At 41.4% G+C, this 19,274-nt stretch overlaps 1 protein-coding gene across 1 annotated transcript in view; it reads right to left on the bottom strand.

The window, feature by feature from the left end:
- Nucleotides 1-15,173: 15,173 nt before the first annotated feature.
- The window catches only part of RAB2A (RAB2A, member RAS oncogene family), a 60,095-nt gene continuing 55,994 nt past the window's right edge, over nucleotides 15,174-19,274 (bottom strand). Inside the window, exon 6 of the mRNA XM_019527713.1 lies at nucleotides 15,174-16,844. Within this exon, the coding sequence (XP_019383258.1) occupies nucleotides 16,749-16,844 (96 nt within the window). The 3' untranslated portion in view covers nucleotides 15,174-16,748. The remainder of the gene's footprint in view (nucleotides 16,845-19,274) is intronic.

Raw genomic sequence — 19,274 nt, 5'->3', positions numbered from 1 at the left:
CGGGCGCGGCCGGCTCCGCTCGGCTGCCCTGCGGGAGTCGCTGCGGCCGGGGACAGGTCGGCTGCTCCGCCGCCCCGGTGCCAGAGGAGGGAGGCCCGGCCCGGCCCGGCCCGAGCTCCCGGCGGGGCTGACACAACACACAACTGCGGCGGGGAGAGAGCAGCCGCCCTGCACAGACGGGCGGTAGCGGGGATGGCAAACGGAAGCGGTGACGAGGATGATTTTCCTTTGTCCTGCGTCTGACTTTCCCCTCTGAAAGTGAGGGACAGCCGCTGGGTGGAACCAGCGAGGAGGAGAGAAGAGGAAGGGCAAGGGCCGCCGCTCCGTGCCGGCTTCCTCCTGCCCCCTCCCTGAGGAAGACCCCGGGGCCGGCCACGGTGACCTTCCTGCCACCCTCGCGGCCGGGCCGGGCTCCAGCCACGCACCTCGAGGGCAGCTCAAGCCCCCGCTTCTGTGGAGGCCCCCCGAGTGCCTCGGCAGAGCCCAAGGACAACTTGAGACCTCCTTCAGCGCCCGAGGAGCAGCTGTGTGGCCAACAGGTCCCAGGGAACAGCACATTACAGTTGACACCAGTCCTCGCCTAGATAAAGGAAAGATGGGGTGATCTCAAATGGCTCTGGTCATAGGAAAGTTTGATTTTCTACTCCCACCAGAACAAAAGGCAGACAAGGTTCTTTGGATAAATGTTGTATCTTTTACTAGACCAGCTAAGTAGCTAGAAAAATGGTTTTTTGCAAACCGTGGAGCACAAGCACCCTTCTCCAGGCACAGGGAGAGGCCGCTGGCACGTGGTGTTCTCCTAACTCTGCCATATGTCCAGCATGGCTACAACCTACACCCACTTTGAGAACAGCAGAGTCCCCTTGCCTGCAGAAGGGCAACTACACCCAAAATCTTGCCAAGAACTTTTTGCCAACTACTCGGTTGATCTAATAAAAGATATCACGTCTACTCAAAGAACCTACAGGGCAGTTAGTCTTACCTCAATCCCAGGCAAGCTTTTTGAGAAGATTATTCTGGCACATATCCACGAGGGGCCAGCAGGGGAGATTATGCTTAGGGGCAAACAACATGGGTTCATTAGTGGCAGGTCCTCTCAGAGCAACCTGGTGGCCTTCTATGACCAGGTCACCAAATCCTTAGATGCAGGGGTAGCAGTGGACATAGTCTTCCCGGACTTTAGGAAGGCCTTTGACACTGTCTCTTACCCCATTCTCATTAAGAAACTAGGGGACTGTGGTGTTGACACCCACGCAGTCAAATGGATCGCCAACTGGCTGGAGGGCCGCACCCAGAGAGTGGTGGTGGATGGGTCATTTTTGACCTGGAGGGATGTGGGCAGTGGGGTCCCCCAGGGCTCGGTCCTCGGGCCTGCACTGTTCAACATCTTCATCAATGACTTGGACGAGGGGGTAAAAAGCACCCTGTTCAAATTTGCTGATGACACTAAGATGTGGGTGGATGTGGGCACGCTAGAAGGGAGTAATAGGCTACAATCAGACCTAGACAGGTTACAGGGGTGGGCGGATGAGAATAGGATGGGTTTCAACACCAAGAAGTGCAAGGTAATGCATCTGGGGGGAAGAACCAGCAGCATACCTACAGGCTGGGGAATTCCCTTCTCGTCACTGGAGAGGCAGAAAAGGATCTTTGAGTCATCATTGATCCCAAGGTGAATATGGGCCAGCAGCGTGGGGATGCAGTCAGGAAGGCCAACCATACCTTGTCATGCATCCACAGATGCATCTTGAGCAGATCCAAAGAGGTGATCCTCCCCCTCTGTGGCACTGGTTAGGCCGCAGTTGGAGTACTGCATCCAGTTCTGGGCGCCACACTTCAAGGGGGATGTGGACAGCATGGAGAGGGTCCAGAGGAGGGCCACTCATGATCAGGGGGCAGCAGGGCAGGCCTTATGAGGAGAGCCTACGGGACCTGAACCTGTTCAGCTTCCAGAAGAGAAGGCTGAGGGGGGATCTAGTGGCCTGTTACAAACTAGTCAGAGGGGACCAGCAGGCATTGGGGAAGTCTCTGTTCCCCCAAACCCTACCAGGGGTGACCAGGAGTAACGGTCACAAGCTGGCAGAGGGTAGATTTAGGCTAGACATCAGGAGGCGGTACTTCATGGTCAGGGCAGCTAGGATCTGGAACCAATTTCCAAGAGAAGTGGTGCTGGCTCCTACCCTGGGCATCTTTAAGAGGAGGCTGGATGAACACCTTGCTGGGGTCATTTGACCCCAGTACTCTTTCCTGCCATGGCAGGGGGCAGACTTGATGATCTGCTCAGGTCCCTTCCGACCCTAGAAACTATGAAACCTTGCCTGCCTGTGTCCTTAGACCAACATGGCTACAACCAAAAACCCAGCACTTTGAGAACTGCACTTTTATAGCTTCCAAGTGAGGCCAAAAGTGAAAGAACAAGGAATGGATGCTGCTGAGTTATCAAAGAATAGACCTTTGCAATAGGAACCAATAGAGCCTTAGAGCTCATGGTAAGGACTGAGGAGATGGCTCATCTGGTTCATTTTGCCAAGTAGGTATGTTTGACATTCTCCCTCTTGTCTTGGTTAGATCCATAATTCCCTTGTTAATGGGGGCCCAGATCCTTGAATGGGTCTGATAGGGCATGGGGTAAGAGAAATGTCCCTTAAAATGTCTTTCAGAGAAGGAAAGAGAAGACAAAGGAAGAGAGTTGGCATAGCAGGAAGATGCACATCATTTTTCAAAGTTCAAGAGGCAGGCATAGGAACAGGAGGAAAAAAAAAAAACAGGTGGGGTTTCTATATCCTTCACTATTTACCAGAAAGCAACAAAAGAAAAACAGAGTCATAACTGTTTCTGTCCTTAAGCATACTTTTTGTAAAATGAGAAGGATGCACAAGCTTTATTGTAGATGATCTCTCTGAGAAAACTTCTAGATACAGATTAGAAAGCAAAAGCTGGTCTGAACTCTGAATAAAACTATAAACAAAGCTGTGGTTTAAATGAAGTCACATGTAAACTATTAGTACAAAAGAAAATCCACAAGGGCAAAACAGCTGTCTAGCAAAGTCAACAAAGAGATGTGGAGGAAGGGAAGCAGATGGAACGGTAGCTTCTGCTTAGTGTCATCCCTAAACTTGAGATTTCTTCAGTGGTAGCAGAGCTGGTTTCACTCTATTCCAGAGGTGCTCAACCTCTTCCCCACAGACTAAATGTGGCCTCTGGCTCCCCACAGGTTAGGAAATTTGGCAGTGGGGGAGCAGTGACAGTTAATACTGCCACCCCTCCCTGCTGCCAAAATCCCAAGCCCCAAGAAGCAGGTCTGAGCCAGACTGCAACTCTTCCCCTTCCTCCTGCATAGCCAGATCAGGACTGGGATACACCTCCTCCCCTCTGCACCACTAGGCTGAGGCCAGGATGCGCTCCTTTGGCACAGACCAAGTCCTTTTCTCCTCCCCCAGGGCCTGGGCCAATGCCTCTGCCCCTGTGCTGCTGGGGCCAGGTCATGCTTCCTTCCTCCCACAGGTTTGGGCCACACCCTCTTCCCCTGAGCAGTTGGATCAGGCTGGGCTGTCCCCATTCCCCACCTCACAGCCAGATGGCACCGCACAGCACCCTACTCCAGGCACCAGATTGGGTCCACCAGGTGGATCAAGCCTGCAGAGGGACCGGGCACTGCCCATCCAGTCCATCAGCTGAAAAGGCTGAGCAATAGTGTTCTAAACTCTCCTTGAACTTTTTATTCTCTCTATTCTACAAAGCTGAAAAACATGGGATCTCAGTTACAGGCTATACAAGTGGTGTTTCATGTGACAGGTGGAGAGCTATTCAGAGCTAGAACACTAAACTTCAGAAAGTGAGGACCCACCAACAACAAATTGATGTATGATGAAAGGACAAGAGTACAGATGGAGCAAAGGAACACAAGAAAAATACAGAGTTTTGAGAACTGAGACTGGATATGAAACAAGTGTTCAATTGGATCTTTATTTTTCCCAGAATGTAGATGCTGTTCCTCACACACAGCTCCACCTCTATGGGCAGTATTAATGTAAACACTTATGGAACATAATCCACCTTCTAGGTTGGGGTGGTATAATGTACTTGATGCAATTTGCCAGGCCCTAAAAGGTCCCTCTTCATTTCTTTGCATTATAGGAAACCCAGAAACATGGAACGAGTAGTGAGAACATAGGTTTTGATCCAGTGGTTTACTCCAGAGGACAGTAATGTTTTATAAGCTTGGCATCTTCTCTCAGGAACCTTTTTGCTTTACCTTTGCAGGTTCATGTCATACCTATAGGAAGTACTGGGGGTGCTCATAGGTTAATTAATACTAGAGAAGTCGGGGCATGATAGCACTTTAGACACTAACAGGTTCAACAGGTCATAAGCTTTTGTAAGCAGCACTATACTCCATCAGATACTACTTCTTCAGATAACAGCCAATTTGGTCAGGTGCTGCCTAAAAAGGATTTAATTTAATTGTGTAATGGGACCTAAGGAACTTTGTCCTGGATCCCCATAATCACACATCCTGCTGTCCAGATGTTCAGGATTCCATTGCATGTTTGCTGGGGCATAGGCAGCTGAGCACTGGGGAGCTTCATGACACATACTCAGATTAAAAACACAATACAGCCCAAGTAAAGTGTGATGGAAACTGGCCACAAAGATGGTCCACATTTAATTTAAAGTGAAACATCTTTGTAGCTGGTTTGCCATTTTTATCATATAATAAATTGCTTGAATGTATGGCATGTTACAATTTATCATGATTAACATGTTAATCATGATAGAAGTAGCGTCTGCCAGTGACCTAAGGTGCCATGCTGCCCTGACTTCAGACAACCATCACTATCTTTCTCTAATATTGAGGTGGTGTATTTACTTGAATCTAGGATGAGCTCCCCTCCCCCTCCCCCTGTCAGCATAGGGGGAAAAGCCCATTTTAAATTTACATACAAAGTGTAGGGCGGGGAATGACAGGAGGCTGGTGCAGCTCTGACTCTGGCTCAGCCCAAGTCAGGGCCAGAGTCAAACCCACAGCAGCCTCCCCCACACCCCATCTCCACCTGACCCTTGCAGCCACTGTTCTCTCTGCACTGGAGGGGAGGTTGGGGGGAGGATTCACCTTCCAAAAATGTGACTCTATATCTGGAAAGTTATAACACACTTGTAAGTTTTCCATATATAGAATCTAATTATTGGGGGATTGTCTTAAATTCAGGGTCGATTTAGATTCTAGTAAATATATTTACTATATTTTAACCTGTCCTAATACAATTTAACAGATGCAAAAAATAACAGGCAACATTTTGTGACCAATCAGACTTCAGCAGATCATTTGTAGTCCACAATCAAACAGCTGGAAGCCAGCTGTCTTAGAACAATATATTATTTGGAGGCAGTAGTTGGGTGGGTTAACAAGGAGATATTCAACTATACTGTGGAAAGACAAATCATTATGGTTTTAGTAAAATCTTACTATAAGCACTTTTGACTTGCAATAAACTAAACTAGCAGTCAATGTTCCAGCAATACTCATAGACACTCCCTCAACTTAAAGCAAGATGGAAGAAATTGTTTGCTGTGAAATAGACAATAGGAAATATATTTGTGATTTTAAGTTCCATGACCAACACTTTGACTATTTATATATTCATATATTTGCATAACCTACTTCACCTGCTTCCTTAAAGGAATACATTTAAGGAAACTTGTTAGGTCTTGCACTCTGCTGGATGTCACCTGGGGTGTAACAGCTCCCATTTCACTTCTCCAGTCTATCCAGAGTTCAATATACACACTAGAACTTTTAGCATAGGTATTTTTTGTAACCAATTGATTTTCCAGTTTAAAAGCACAAGGCTTAGTTGAATGTGTTTAACAAGAATTCGGTAGTAATGTGGTTAAAAAACTTTTTCAGGAAGCTGTTAGATTGATGTTTCTAGCCACACTGCTACAGGCAGCCTACACACCTTTGTTTGATATACCATGGCACTTTGTTTCCATTAATTAGCATAATCATAGACAGATATGTTACAATGTTTCCACTGCTACAATTCTCTAAATCAGTCTCAACTTTTATATCATCCTTAATGCAAGACCCTACACTTCAGCCCTGAATGCTTTCAATTACTAGTTGAAAAAAAATAAGACAAAACACGTCAAAATCTCTCTAAAATAAGAGTTTAAAAATTATTCTGACTGCAGGTTTGTATAGACTCCAGTCCTGCAAGGTCTCTCGGTGTTCAGCATTATACACAAGCACATATAAATTAATTTCTAAGTGAGCCCAAGTGTTCCCCATGCGCTTGACTATCAGCAAATATACAGTAAACTGATTAATTTAGCCATGCGATAATTCTCAATTATTATTGTTCCAATTCTCTGCCAGCACTCTTCCCCTTTTATCAGATCCTGATAGTTGATCAGTATTTACATTTTCACTGGAGTGGCAAGTTAGGGTTTACTGAAGTATCTCGCGAGTAGTCTCATGAGGTTCAATAAGGACAAGTGTGAAGTCCTGCACTTAGGATGGAAGAAACCTATGCACTGCTACAGGTTTGGGACCAACTGGGTAAGCAGTAGTTCTGCAGAAAAGGACTTGGGGGTTACAGGGGACAGTAAGATGGACATGAGCAGTGTGCCCTTGTTGCCAGGGCAGCCAACAGCATACCTGGGCTGCATTAACAGAAGCATTATCAGCAGATCAAGGGAATTATTCCCCTCTATTTTGCACTGGTGAAGCCACATCTGGAATACAGGCAGTCCTCAGACTTATGACAGTTGGTTCCTGAAAACCATGTCTTAAGTCGAAATGTCATAATTCTGAACCAATTTCCCCATAGGAACATTATGAATGGGCAATTGGTTCCTAAACTGAGGCCCGATACCCTATTTTCACCAAAAGTGACCCAGACTGTTGTACTCAATCAATTATAGATGAGTAATATAGCTCCATCAATGTATTTATATTGTAAATAGCAATCATATTGATTTGGAAGGACTTCTTTGGGGTGACTTTGCTTGACTTTTTGAAGAGTTCTTGGCTGAAGTCCTCTCAGAAGTCTTGTCTGCTTTCTTAAAAGGAAGTGTCCAAGGAAGTTTGGACAGATGTTCTTCAGGGAGATGGGTGATGTAGCAAACTTGTTCATTGGCATGGCATGGCATTGGATCAAGCATTGTAAAGTCTAAAATGATGTCAGAAAGTCGAAACAGGGTGTCCATTTATAAATGTTGTGCCATTTGTTGCAACTTGAAACGTCTTAAGTTGAGGACTGCCTGTACCGTGTTCAGATTCAGGCTCCCCACTACAGAAAGGATGCGGACCAATTGGAGAGTCCCGTGGAGGGCAACAAAAATGGTTAGAGGGCTGGGGCACATGACTTCTGAGGAGAGGTTGAGGGAACTGGGCTTATTTAGTCTGGAGAAGAGAAGATAGATGGGATTTGGTAGGAGCCTTGAACTACCTGAAGCATTGTTCCAAAGGGGATGGAGCAAGACTGTTCTCAGTGGTGACAGATGACAGAACAAGGAGCAATGGTCTCAAGTTGCAGCAGGGGATCTTTAGGTTGGATATTAGGGAAAACTTGCTAGGAGGGTGGTGAAACACTGGAATAGGTTACCTAGAGGTGATGGAATCCCCATCCATGGAGGTTTTTAAAGCCTGGCTCAACAAAGCCCTGGCGAGAATGATCTTATTGGGGATGGTCCTGTTTTGAGCAGAGGGTTGGACTAGATGACCTCCTGAGGTGCCTTCCAACCCTAATTTTGTATTATTTTATGATCTTTTCTCCAGCATCGATGCATTTAACAATATATCTCCCTTTTCTTTCCTGTTCATTGAATAATTTGAGTGATCTTTCACTCTAGAGCTGACCTGTTACATCTATAACTTACCTTCTGTGAAAAGTTTCTTCTCAGATCCTGTGGTCTGATTTTTTCTTTAGCTTCAGAATTAAGTTTAACTGCAGTGGTGTACTCTAATGTTTCCGTGGTATCCACCTTCTTTATAACAACCTAATTTCAAACCGACCAATTGTGTCCTCTCCTGCATCTAAATTTAATCTCTCCAGTTTCTCTTTAAAGAATAAATCAAAGAATCTGTAATACCCTGTGTGTTTAAAATTAACAAGTCAATTATATTTGCCTTAGTTTCTTGATCTACACTCTTTGGCTTATTTTCCAAATACTGTATACTGACTGCATCCTGAGAAAGAGCAACCTCTTTCCCTCCCCCCTCCCGCAATGCCATTCAATTCAATCCACAGTTCTAGGCTGGAGAACTGACAGGGTATCAGCAAAGCTTACCGAATTGCATCAAGTACACTAGTACTTACCTACCCATTCATAAGCGTTTACATCAGTGGCTTTCCCTTAGTCACTGTGGGAGATCCCATGTATATTGTGGAAAATTGAGACCAATTAATTTAGCATGTTAATGCAGGGCTGTTCAACTTCAAAGTGGACCTAGACCACATACAGCAATGGTCACATGGCCCAGGCCACACACTGCAGGGGCTGCACAGAATGCAGGCTCCCAGGACTCCTGCCACATGCAACCCCCTCTCTGTAAGAACCTCTCATTCTCCTTGCTACTGGCATGCGAGCAGCATGAGCCTATTCCCTCCTTGCCACTGTGCGAGAGCACCTTGTCTGCCTTATATCCAACATGGCTACAACCAACACCCACTTTGAGAACAGCAGACTCCCCATGCCTGAAGAAGGGTGACTGTGCCTGAAAGCTTGCCAAGAACTTTTTTCCAACTGCCCAGTTGGTCTAATAAAAAGGTATCACATCTACTCAAAGATCCTTGCCTGCCTGTGTCCTTAGACCAACATGGCTACAACCAAAAACCCAGTACTTTGAGAATGGCACTTTTATGGATTCCAAGTGAGGCCAAAAGTGAAAGGAGAACAAGGAACAAATGCTGCTGAGTTAAATGAGAGTAGACCTTTGCAATAGGAACCAATAGAGCCTTAGCTTATGGTAAGGACTGAGGAGATGGCTTTAACCACCCTTACCCACCCCCATCACTGCTGTGATGGGTGCTGTTTTTTGTTGGTGGGTGCTTGTACTTAACCAACCCCCCCCCCCCAAAAAAAAGTTAAAGCCCCAAAAAACAAAACCCAGTGCTTTAATTTAAACTTGGCACATTCCTGCAGAGCCCTGTGCGCATCCAGAAGAGGCAGCGCATCACTTCAACTTGGCTCTGGCACCAGCATCTGTAAAGATTGAGTGCTTTTATCTAATAGCTGATTGGATCAGCTTCAGCTAAAAGCACAAAAAAGCCCTGCTGAAGCATGCTTTCTTTACAGACACTGCAGAGCTGGTTTGAAGCAATGCACTGCTTCTTCCGGTAAAGTGCAAAACATCTGCAAGCAGCCTACAGCCGTGGCACCTGCTAATTTTTTTTCAGTGGGTGCTTCAGCACCAGAGCACCCATGGAATTGGTACTTATGGTGCAGGCCATCAAAGCATACCCACATATTGAAAATAATTTTGACAATGGATAAGAACAGAAACATGTAAGATAGATGCAAAGTACTATGGTATGAGAGCTTGAATCAGGGTGCATTATCTGATATAGACAATCTAGTTAAGAAAACAATGCTAGATTTCCCCCTCTCCTTAGTGTGACTTTTTTAGCTAATAATTTAGGATGAAAATTATTTATCTGTAAAATCTGATATTTGATCAAACAAGTTTTTTTTTCTACAGCATGCTTTATCTGTAAATACCTACTGCCAAGTTTACAAATTTAAAATTAACTATATATAAACAAAGAATATTGATTTCCTTATTCTGATTCCTTATTTCCTTTGATAGCTACATATCCATTCAGATAAAGCTAGTTGCCTAGTGATTCTTAACCAGGGTGCCACAGAGTACACCAGTCTTGAGATCCTTTTGGGGGTGCCCCAGTGCCATACAATGTTAGCACTGTTAGTTGTGAATCATGTTTGCACAGGATATTCACAGGAATTTCACATAAAAAGTTATGGCGTTAAAAATATTTTGACCTGTTGCGATCTTTCCAAATTCTTTGCAGTAGAAAACCTGCTCTGTTATTTTCCCTAATCAAAAGAACAAGTGAAAACTAAGAGCTGGCATTTTATGAGGGATGCATTGAGTCTAAAAGTTGAGAACCACTGGACTAGCATCTCAGATTTATCTTCTCCAGCTTGGATTACCTGCAATAAAATCGTCAAACTGAGCAGGAACACTTTTCATCTGGGAAAGCAGGGAATGAACTTCTGATTTATCCTACCCCCCTCCAGTGAAGGAAGGGCTAATATGCTGTAATTGGTTTTCCACGTTTGCCAAGAGTCTGTTTCCTCTTATCAGCCACAATATTTAACATAGGTCTTGTAATAGCTCCAAAAATAATAAAATCTGTCCTAAGAATAAAAGCGATAGATCCGTTCAACATGCTGCTTTTTGTCATGGTCTTGGTTTTGTTATATTCTGTTACTAGTTTTTATTACCTAATGTTGTGGTTTCTTTCATATGGAGCACCCTAGTAAAGACATTTCATCAGCTATTTATACAGCAGCTACATGGATTATTTACAAACTGAGATTTCAGTACCATAATAAAACAAATTACTATTGTATACTGTTGAAGTTACAGTGTAGCTATATGGCAGATGAACTGTAATTTAACAGGGACCAATGGAAATAAGAACTTTCTAAGAATAGCATAGGTGTTTATAGTTTTATGTATAATCCTTTACAACTAATATTTAGTAAAAGCCTACACTAAAAACTCAAACAAAACCATGATATTTCCATCGCTGACATGAAAAAACTAAATAGAAGAAAATCTCTCCACGTAAACAATGATATGCAAAGGAAACAAACCTAGGCAATGCTTCATCTGTAACAGGACTAGGAAGAGAGAAGTGCATTAATTCCCTTCTCCCCATTTTTATTAGAATATAGGGTATATTCCATACAATTGTGTGTATAATTAATTAATCTCTAGTGGTAAAGTTACAGAACACTTATTTTGGGTGGTGGGATTCCAGCTGCCTGACTCATGTGAATCAGCTAGTTTTGGTACCTCCATCTCCTGAACATCGGTATTAATTTTTAATAAATCACACAGAAAGTACATTTCTCAGAAGCACTGCAGAACTGGAAGCAGAGGTAGAGGAATACAAGTAGGACAAAAGCTCTTGAATTGCAAGGCAAGATAAAGAATTTATTTTCTTTTTGGATGGTAAAGAAACAGGAGGGAAATGGAGCGGCAGACCAGAGACAGAAAGAAAAGTAAGAACAGAATAAAGACAAGGAACAGGACAGAAAATATGAGAGAAGAAACTGGCTCGTCTCCTCTACATCCAACAAGAATGGAAGAGAGACATTGCAGCTAGGTACAAACATCAAAACATCAGAGGTGGAATCGATGCAAGTTTCTGTAAGTAGTGTGGTTTAGATCAGTAGAAAACAGAACACACATTCACCGGGGGGGGGGGCAGCAAATCTTAGACCAGGTTCTGCCATTTTTAAACCAGTCTATGTGCACTGAACTTCTGTTCTGTTACAGGTATAGACCAGTTTCTGATCACTTATATCAGTTAAAGTGTAATGTCTGTACCTGGCCTGAGAGAGGCTAAGGTACCTACTCATTTGAATTAAAAAGCTTCTGGCATAAATCAAATTTTCCAACCATTTTCTAGGAGAAAACGGTAACTCAATTTATTTAGATTTCTCTTCTCTCTCACTTTCAATTTAAATTATAACTAAGCTAGTGTTCTGCAAAAGAAATTGGAATCCAGGATAATAGATCTTTAGGTGTGGGTTTGTTGCTCCAACTTCCATAGTTCAAGATTACTATGGACAAGAATGGGTTGTTTTTGGCCTAAAACTAACATGACAGTACTTTTAAAATATCAACCATGTGCCTTCAGATGGAGGTAACAAGAACTGGGAAGCCACATCATTTACAAATTAAAATCACATGGAAGAGCTGGATCTTGGGAATGAAGTAAGATATTAGTTGCAAGTGATCAGAGCTGTACTGTCATCACTACAGCCTACAAATACATATTTTAAACACATACCTAAATGTAAATTTCTTTTAAAAAGTTTGATTTTACTCTCCATTACAAATGGATTGAAACCAGAACTAAGTGCCACGCAAAAAAGCACTTTGTCATGAATGCCTCTTCACGGCTATCTATTTCTACCAGTGGAAATGTCTCAGAAACGGCCACAGGAACAGGAGCATTAAAGACATTCAGCTACAGCTGTCACCTTCTCCCCAGCTCTCTGCACCTTCACCTAGTGAGGTGATCCCAAGTCTGGGAAAGGCTTGGGAAGCAGTCACTGCTCTACTCCCACTCTCCAGGGGGGAAGACTCCCATGGCACATTCCCACAAGTGTGCATGTGCATTTCTCTGGGGATAAGTAGCGGCAGCATATAGTTGTGCAGTTGCCCCTGCACATGCGCTCTGACATGCAGCAAATTGCCCCGGGTGGGGTAGGAGAGGCTGGGGCCAGGCCTTACCCAGGATCCTAATGGCCTCTTGGGGCTGTAGCAGTGGCAATCTGGGTGCATGGAGCCTGGCTGGCACCTGAGTGTAGCTCTGGCTGGCCAGGCTCTGGTTTTAGGCAGCACACGCTGCAGCCATGTGCACCACCCTGTATTTTATTTTATTTTTTTTTTAAGATAATGGGATTTCCAGTATTATGCTTCTCTAACTTTCCACATAACAATGAATAGCTACTGAACTGTATGAAGAGAGAAACAACATTCACCCCTGCAAAGTTTAAACAGATATTAAGTAGTTTATAAGCAACTTTTTGGGAAAATGTGCAAGTCACAGGTTTCAGCATTTTCAAAGTAAAATAAATCTGTTGAGAAAATGTTCTTATATACAGTTGTATACAGTTTACTAAAAGCAAGAGCTATTAAATATTGATAGTAAGTCTTATGACAGTATCTACTGATGAACTACATTATAGCAACAAGAGAACATGAGTAGCATGTGCCAATGGGGGGAAAATGCCATGACTTTGTGTAAGGTTACATAATATTTCTAATAAAGTCGTATGTTTTCCCTTGTACATCATACTTAACTCTTTTGAAAGCAAACTGTAGGGGTCCAGAAAATTCAGTCAACTGATTTTCAAGATACTTGCAACATTCACAATTTCCAACTTTATTTTTTTTGCTTGTTTAAACCCCCCAAATCCAGATTACACAGATATCATTTTACAAGCAAATATGTGTACATGTGGAATAAATTATTTTGAGTAACCTCAGCCAATTTCTTTTCTTAGCAATTCAGTAAGTGATCTGTTCACACATTTATATAGTGCTCTACTCCAACAAGACCAAGACAGTGTCGCTTACAGTGGCCAGGCAAAAATGCTACCTTTACCAGACTAGAAATTTTAATCTGATCTCAACATTTATGAGAACCGTAATTACTGAAACCTATGGAATTACACTAGTGTAAAACCTTTGAGAGAAGACTGAGTTTCTCAGTCTTATTGCGTAGATAACCCCCTTCTACAATAGACAAGATGCTTACCATATATTTAGGATTACAAGTTTTCACCAAAAGAATTTATCAGATTATTGTGAAAGCAGTAACCAATCTTCTGGAATTTCCCTAGAAATGATATATAGAGAATCTTAAAAAAAAACCAAACACTTGAGAACACATCACTCTAAGTTTACCATTTTTGTTCAACAGTTATATTTTTATCGCTTACTGCAAGTAAGCAGAGGGAGATCACAACAACATGCATGATGATACACCTTGATATGACTTTTCTATTGTTGGTAGTAGTTTTTTTATACACAGCAGCTGCTCTGGTCTCTTGTGTGCAATGAAATATTCAAATTCCATGGCCAACAAGTAATTCCTTGGCCATAAAAATGCAATCAGTTAGGGCATCTAAAATGCAACAAAAAGAAACTAGATATTACCACAGTCATTAAGGTGTAACTGAAGTTGCATAACTAACCGGAAATATAGGATTACTACAACTGTGGTAAGGAAACACGGTGGAATAATATGTGTGATAACTATACCAGTGAATTATGTAAAAAGTGATTGCTCCTTTCACTTAAAACAGATACATATAGGATATTAGAACTTGTAAAGGATTTGCTTCAAGCATTACATTCACGCTAACCTGGTTTCTAAAGCAGGCAAAAAATGACGCCTGGGAGAAAGTAACATTGGTTTTGCATTAGCTCCTCCTTGCAAGTACTGGCGTATTCAGATAACAGGCTGTAAGCAGTGCGTCCTTCAACACTGCTGATTTTAGAATAAAATCTCAACTTTGACCATGCCAATATGCCTTCTGCTGTGGAGGAATGAAGTAGCAGACTTTTGAAATGTAATGTAATTATAGCACTAGTCTGAAAAGGTAAGGTCGGTTCTCTGCTGTAACAGCATGACTATGTCTCCGATTTTCTAAAATGAGTCCTTTCAGTAACTGACATGATTTCTTAGAGGCTTCTCTAGTCCTAACCCACAATCTACCACTTACGCAATATGTGAGCTTCTCTTCCCCATCCCTTAAGGATATGGATCTGCCAGATAAAAATAATTTCCTATTCTTAAAACTTTTTATACTAATAATTGCTATGGCTTAGGAAGGTTGGAACCATTTCCACAATGGCTTGAGGTTTGCTAGAGAGAGTCCCAAGACTATAACTTTAGTTCTGCAGCACTGCTGTCCCTGACATCCCAAAGCAGATGCACTTAGCTCAAGCAGGGTAGGCAAGCTGTGGTAGACTGCCAAGCAGACCTGTTTTTCATTCTTAAATGTCATGAGATCACTTAGGCATCTCACTGAATACCTCCATTATCCAAAAATACTTCATTAGAATGGACTCAAGAGGCTACAATAATCATCTTCAAGCTTCTACACTAAGGTTAGAAGGTTAACACTTTCTTTTTCTGCTTTATAAATGCCTAATGTTTTACGTGGCTTTGATTGCAAAGTGTGGTATATTATAAACAATTAAAATTCATAACTGTGGTATAAGTGTGCAGGTACACGTCTCAAAAGCTTAACTAGTTGAGAATGCAGTTGAAGGATATAATGTAGTGTAAACTGCAATTTTAATTCTTTTACAATCCTAAAGGGACAAGAAAGATATTGGTACTATTTGTGCCTATGGATAAACTTCCTCTACAAAAAGAGCAAAAGACCCCAAATATTTTTAAAACTTTATTTAATCTCAGACCCATCGCTATGTTACACTTCTTAAATTAAGGTTTATTCACTTCTGAAGTCAATGCTCCCCCTTGTAGCTTGACTGTCAAGTGAGATGAAATGAGAGAGGAATCTATGTCCCCCAAATCTGTCTCAGTTGGTCCAGTAAGACAAAACTGTAGTTAAAATTCATTTCTTCAGGGAGACATACAGATCATGATCTAATGTCACCCCTTTATTTATGAATTAGATAGAAATATGAAGAATTTGAAGTTCATTTTTGTTCATTTGCAGTCAAACTGACATTGAATATTCTGCACTTTAAACAAATATAATACTTAAACAGAGGATTTTATTTTGCACTGTTTTAGCCATGTCATTATGAGTACCACCTCTCCCTCTCATCCTTACATCACCACCATAATAAGTACCAAACCATTTCCAGTTTTGGCTTTTATCAAGATTTTCCATTTGGCAGATTTTATTGTCACACCCCCCTTCACAATAGACAAGATGCTTACCAGATATTTAGGATTACAAGTTTTCACTAAAAGAAAAACTTTACACAGTCACTGTACATCTAGGTTGGAAAAACAACCCCCCAAAAATAACACCCCCCAACTGTCCTGCATGAAAAATATACCTAGAAATAAAGTGTAAACAAGGGGTGGGGAAACAACATTATTTAAAAAAAAAAAATCAAAATCAAAATCTTCATAATGTGCCACTTTAAATGGGTATCAATTCCTCCTGTATTTTTCATTCATCGTTCTCAGTTTTTACCTACAGTATTCATTAAGGCAAACAGCTAATCTGTTTTTGAAGAGGTGCTGTGGAAATTGTGAACAAACAGCAAACATTTGGCATTAAAATAGGTAACACACATGTAGCCTCTAGTAATATACATTAAGCATTTTTTTCTTGGACTTCAGGATAATGACAGAAGATAAACATGCTAACAATGTCAAAAAGGTTTAAAATTCAGCGTCCAAGCAATTTCTAATAATGCTCCTGTAGTTTTCAAGCTCTAAGTAGTATAGAATTTATGCAAATGCATTAAAGAATTCTAGCTTGGCAAATACACCCAAGCAGGTTATTAAACTATATATACAGAAAGTAAATGATAAATACAGAATTAAAAGAGTCCTTTCTGCTTCTCTTTATAGCCTTGAAAATTGACAAAAACTTGAGGACAGCTCTACGATATTAAACATTAGGTAACCACAGTAGCTGGGAAACCTAACTACACAAACTGATTAAAATACTCAGATGACTTCATAGTGTTTAATACAATTCAGTTCGTAGTCAAGGGCACAAGACAACATTTAACAAAAATAATCACATCAATTGACCTAGAAAGCAAATGTAAATAGATATGAATACAATCTCCAAAATCTGTCTCTTAAGTGAACATTAACCATTTATTCAAAGTTATACAAGAATTTGAAGGATAAAGTCTTCTCCTGCAACATGAAACCAACTTACAATAGTTTCATGTGTCAGTTGAGATGGAGTGGGGGAGGGTGAAAGAACAAGTTAGTAGGCCCCATTCAGGTAGCCAGAAAGTAAAAATAGGCTCAACAGCAGCCTCCACCAGCTTGTTGTCCTCCCTGATTGCCTGCAAGTGTTGCATTAGTAGCAGCATGTTGAGGGCCAATTTTAATTCCATTTGCCTGAAATAAGAAAAAGTTGAATACACAGTATAATTACTTTAGGCCATTTTAATATGCTAAAAGCACTGAAATAAGTTAATTTCTTTTTGTTTAGGAACCTATCTAAAACAAGTTCTCTGTTCATTTTTGTGTGCAATAAGCCACAGCAAAATTCTATTTAAAAATATGCCTAGTATCAATTAAGGAAGTAAAATTGGGGAGGGAGGGGGCACGGGAAAGGGAGATGCTTTCCTTCTTGTTTCCTTTATTTCCATTTCATTTCTGTAAAACAGTTCTGAATTTGAAAGTAAGAAAACAATCATTCAGCAAAAGTATTATTTACCTATAATTGCATAAAAGAAAAAGGCTTTTTAAATAGTATATGTTCCTAACAAATGCAAGAAAGAAAAGAAAAAAAGGAGAAAAGGAGGAAAAAGAGAAAGAAAATTTTAAAGGAGAAAGGAATATAGATTCAAACCTCGACTGCTTTAATACAATGCAAAACTTTTCCTCTTTAGACAGCATTACTTTCCATGTTGAATCAGCTGTACAGGCTAAGGGCATACGAGTGTTCTGTGTCATCAATAATTTCTATGATCCCCAAAGACATGGCTACTCGCCAAGAACCCACACACAGCGCAGCTCTTTCATTCATCAAACTCACACTTATATCTTAACCCTCACTCCCTCAAGTGGATTTTACCTAAAAATACAGCACTTTGAGAAAAGTAATACAGTAGCTTCAGAAATTAAGCTCTTAAGGAAACTTTGCGTCACAGTAAATCTCAGATTTATAGTGCTTGGCAGTTGTTCTGCAACAGTAGTAGCCTTGGGGTTTCTGGCACTAGCTCGGTATTGACAGCAGCTGATGTGGTTTCTTTTCGCTCTTTGACTCCTCTTTAATAAAAAGCATGCCCTATGGCTCATTGGTTTTGCCCCCTCTGGGCTGGTAGCAACTTCTTGAGGAATCAAGGAGCCAGACCTGGCATTAAGCCAAATAAATAGCATGGACTGTTGGCTCTTGACAGCATATTGCAATCAAAGCTCCATAAGGCACAGTAAAGTAGTCAGCTACTATATGCAACTCGACAGATACAATGAGCATGCCTTTTTAGAGGCCCTGATTACCATCCAATCTATATAGCATCAGTCTCTAAGTGAACAGCATCTCCTTAAAACCAACTCAAGATTATACGGCACATTAATCCTGAAGAACCTAAACTCTGAACAAATTGGATGAAAAATGTTAATGAGAATTTACAAATAGATATTTCTGAGAAACCGGAGTTTTGTTTTCAGAACCAATGCGTAAGGGTGAAGTTCTCTTTAGTCACAAGCCATTTAGTGCAACCAGCTGGGGTATTACTGAAACTGCAATGACATCTTGCTGATGTCTACTGTTACCCTAACTATATGTAATGTTTTACTTTGTAAACTTGTATGATAAACAAGGAGCAGGTGGAACAATTTAATGCAGTTCTGTCACTTCCCTTACCAATTCCCAACACAGCAACATTGTAGTGACTGTCATTCTTATTCAGATATGTCAGACTGACAGCCCTGGAAAATGAATATCCTTATTCACAGGATTGGTATGGAATGGCTAGTGGCTGTGCAGAATTCCCTGTCGTCCTATTAACATGTTTTAGCTTAGGACCTTGATGGGAAAGCTTAAGGGTGAAAGAAAAGTTTGTGTACCAAGGACATCTTCAACTGTCAACAAGCGTGCCAAATGCTAATCATTCGGAAGTCTTATGGCAGAGGCTTTGAACAGGGGGTTGGACTAGATCACTTCCTGAGGTCCCTTCCAACCCTAACTTTCTATGATTCTATAATAGCTTCTATTAGATCAACCAGATAGCTGCAAAATATGGCATTACTGAGGTGAATACTAGTTCACTGAGAATTGACCCATCCCACCAACATATTTTACAAGAAGGTAGCGCAGGAGGAAACTAACTTGGTCAGAGGCATAAGTTTTCATAGGCGACAGCCAGCTTCATAAGATGCTACAAATAGGTTAATTACCCCTCAAATTTCACAAACATACTGAAGAGCTATTATTTTAGATGATAGTAACCTGTTCTAAATTCAAACCAGCAATTTGTTAATGACTTCATAACTTCCAAGCTATCCAAGGCCCTCTATTGCAAAATAATGGTGTGCTTGAGAACTGAAAGATTAGAACAGAAAATTTCTGTGGTTCAATAATATAACGGTTTTTTGAGTTTCAGCATTTGTTTGGTATGAAACCAAAACAGGCCATCATTAGCTTTACTTTGAGCAATTTGTATAGACAAAGTAAAGTAGCTAATATTTTACTGCTTATAGAATCCAGTTACCTAAACCAGTATTTTTCAATCATACTTTATATAATTCCTTCCAGTCCCCCTCCCCACCATCCCAAGAGCAGAATAGGAGGCAGATAGTAAATATGAGCCTAGGTCTGCA

Source organism: Gavialis gangeticus, unplaced genomic scaffold (genome assembly GCF_001723915.1).
Source record: "Gavialis gangeticus isolate Ggan-Ray unplaced genomic scaffold, GavGan_comp1, whole genome shotgun sequence".
Taxonomy (NCBI): Eukaryota; Metazoa; Chordata; order Crocodylia; family Gavialidae; genus Gavialis; species Gavialis gangeticus.
The sequence above is the reverse complement of the archived record's forward strand: the minus strand, read 5'-3'. Positions and strand labels throughout refer to the sequence as shown.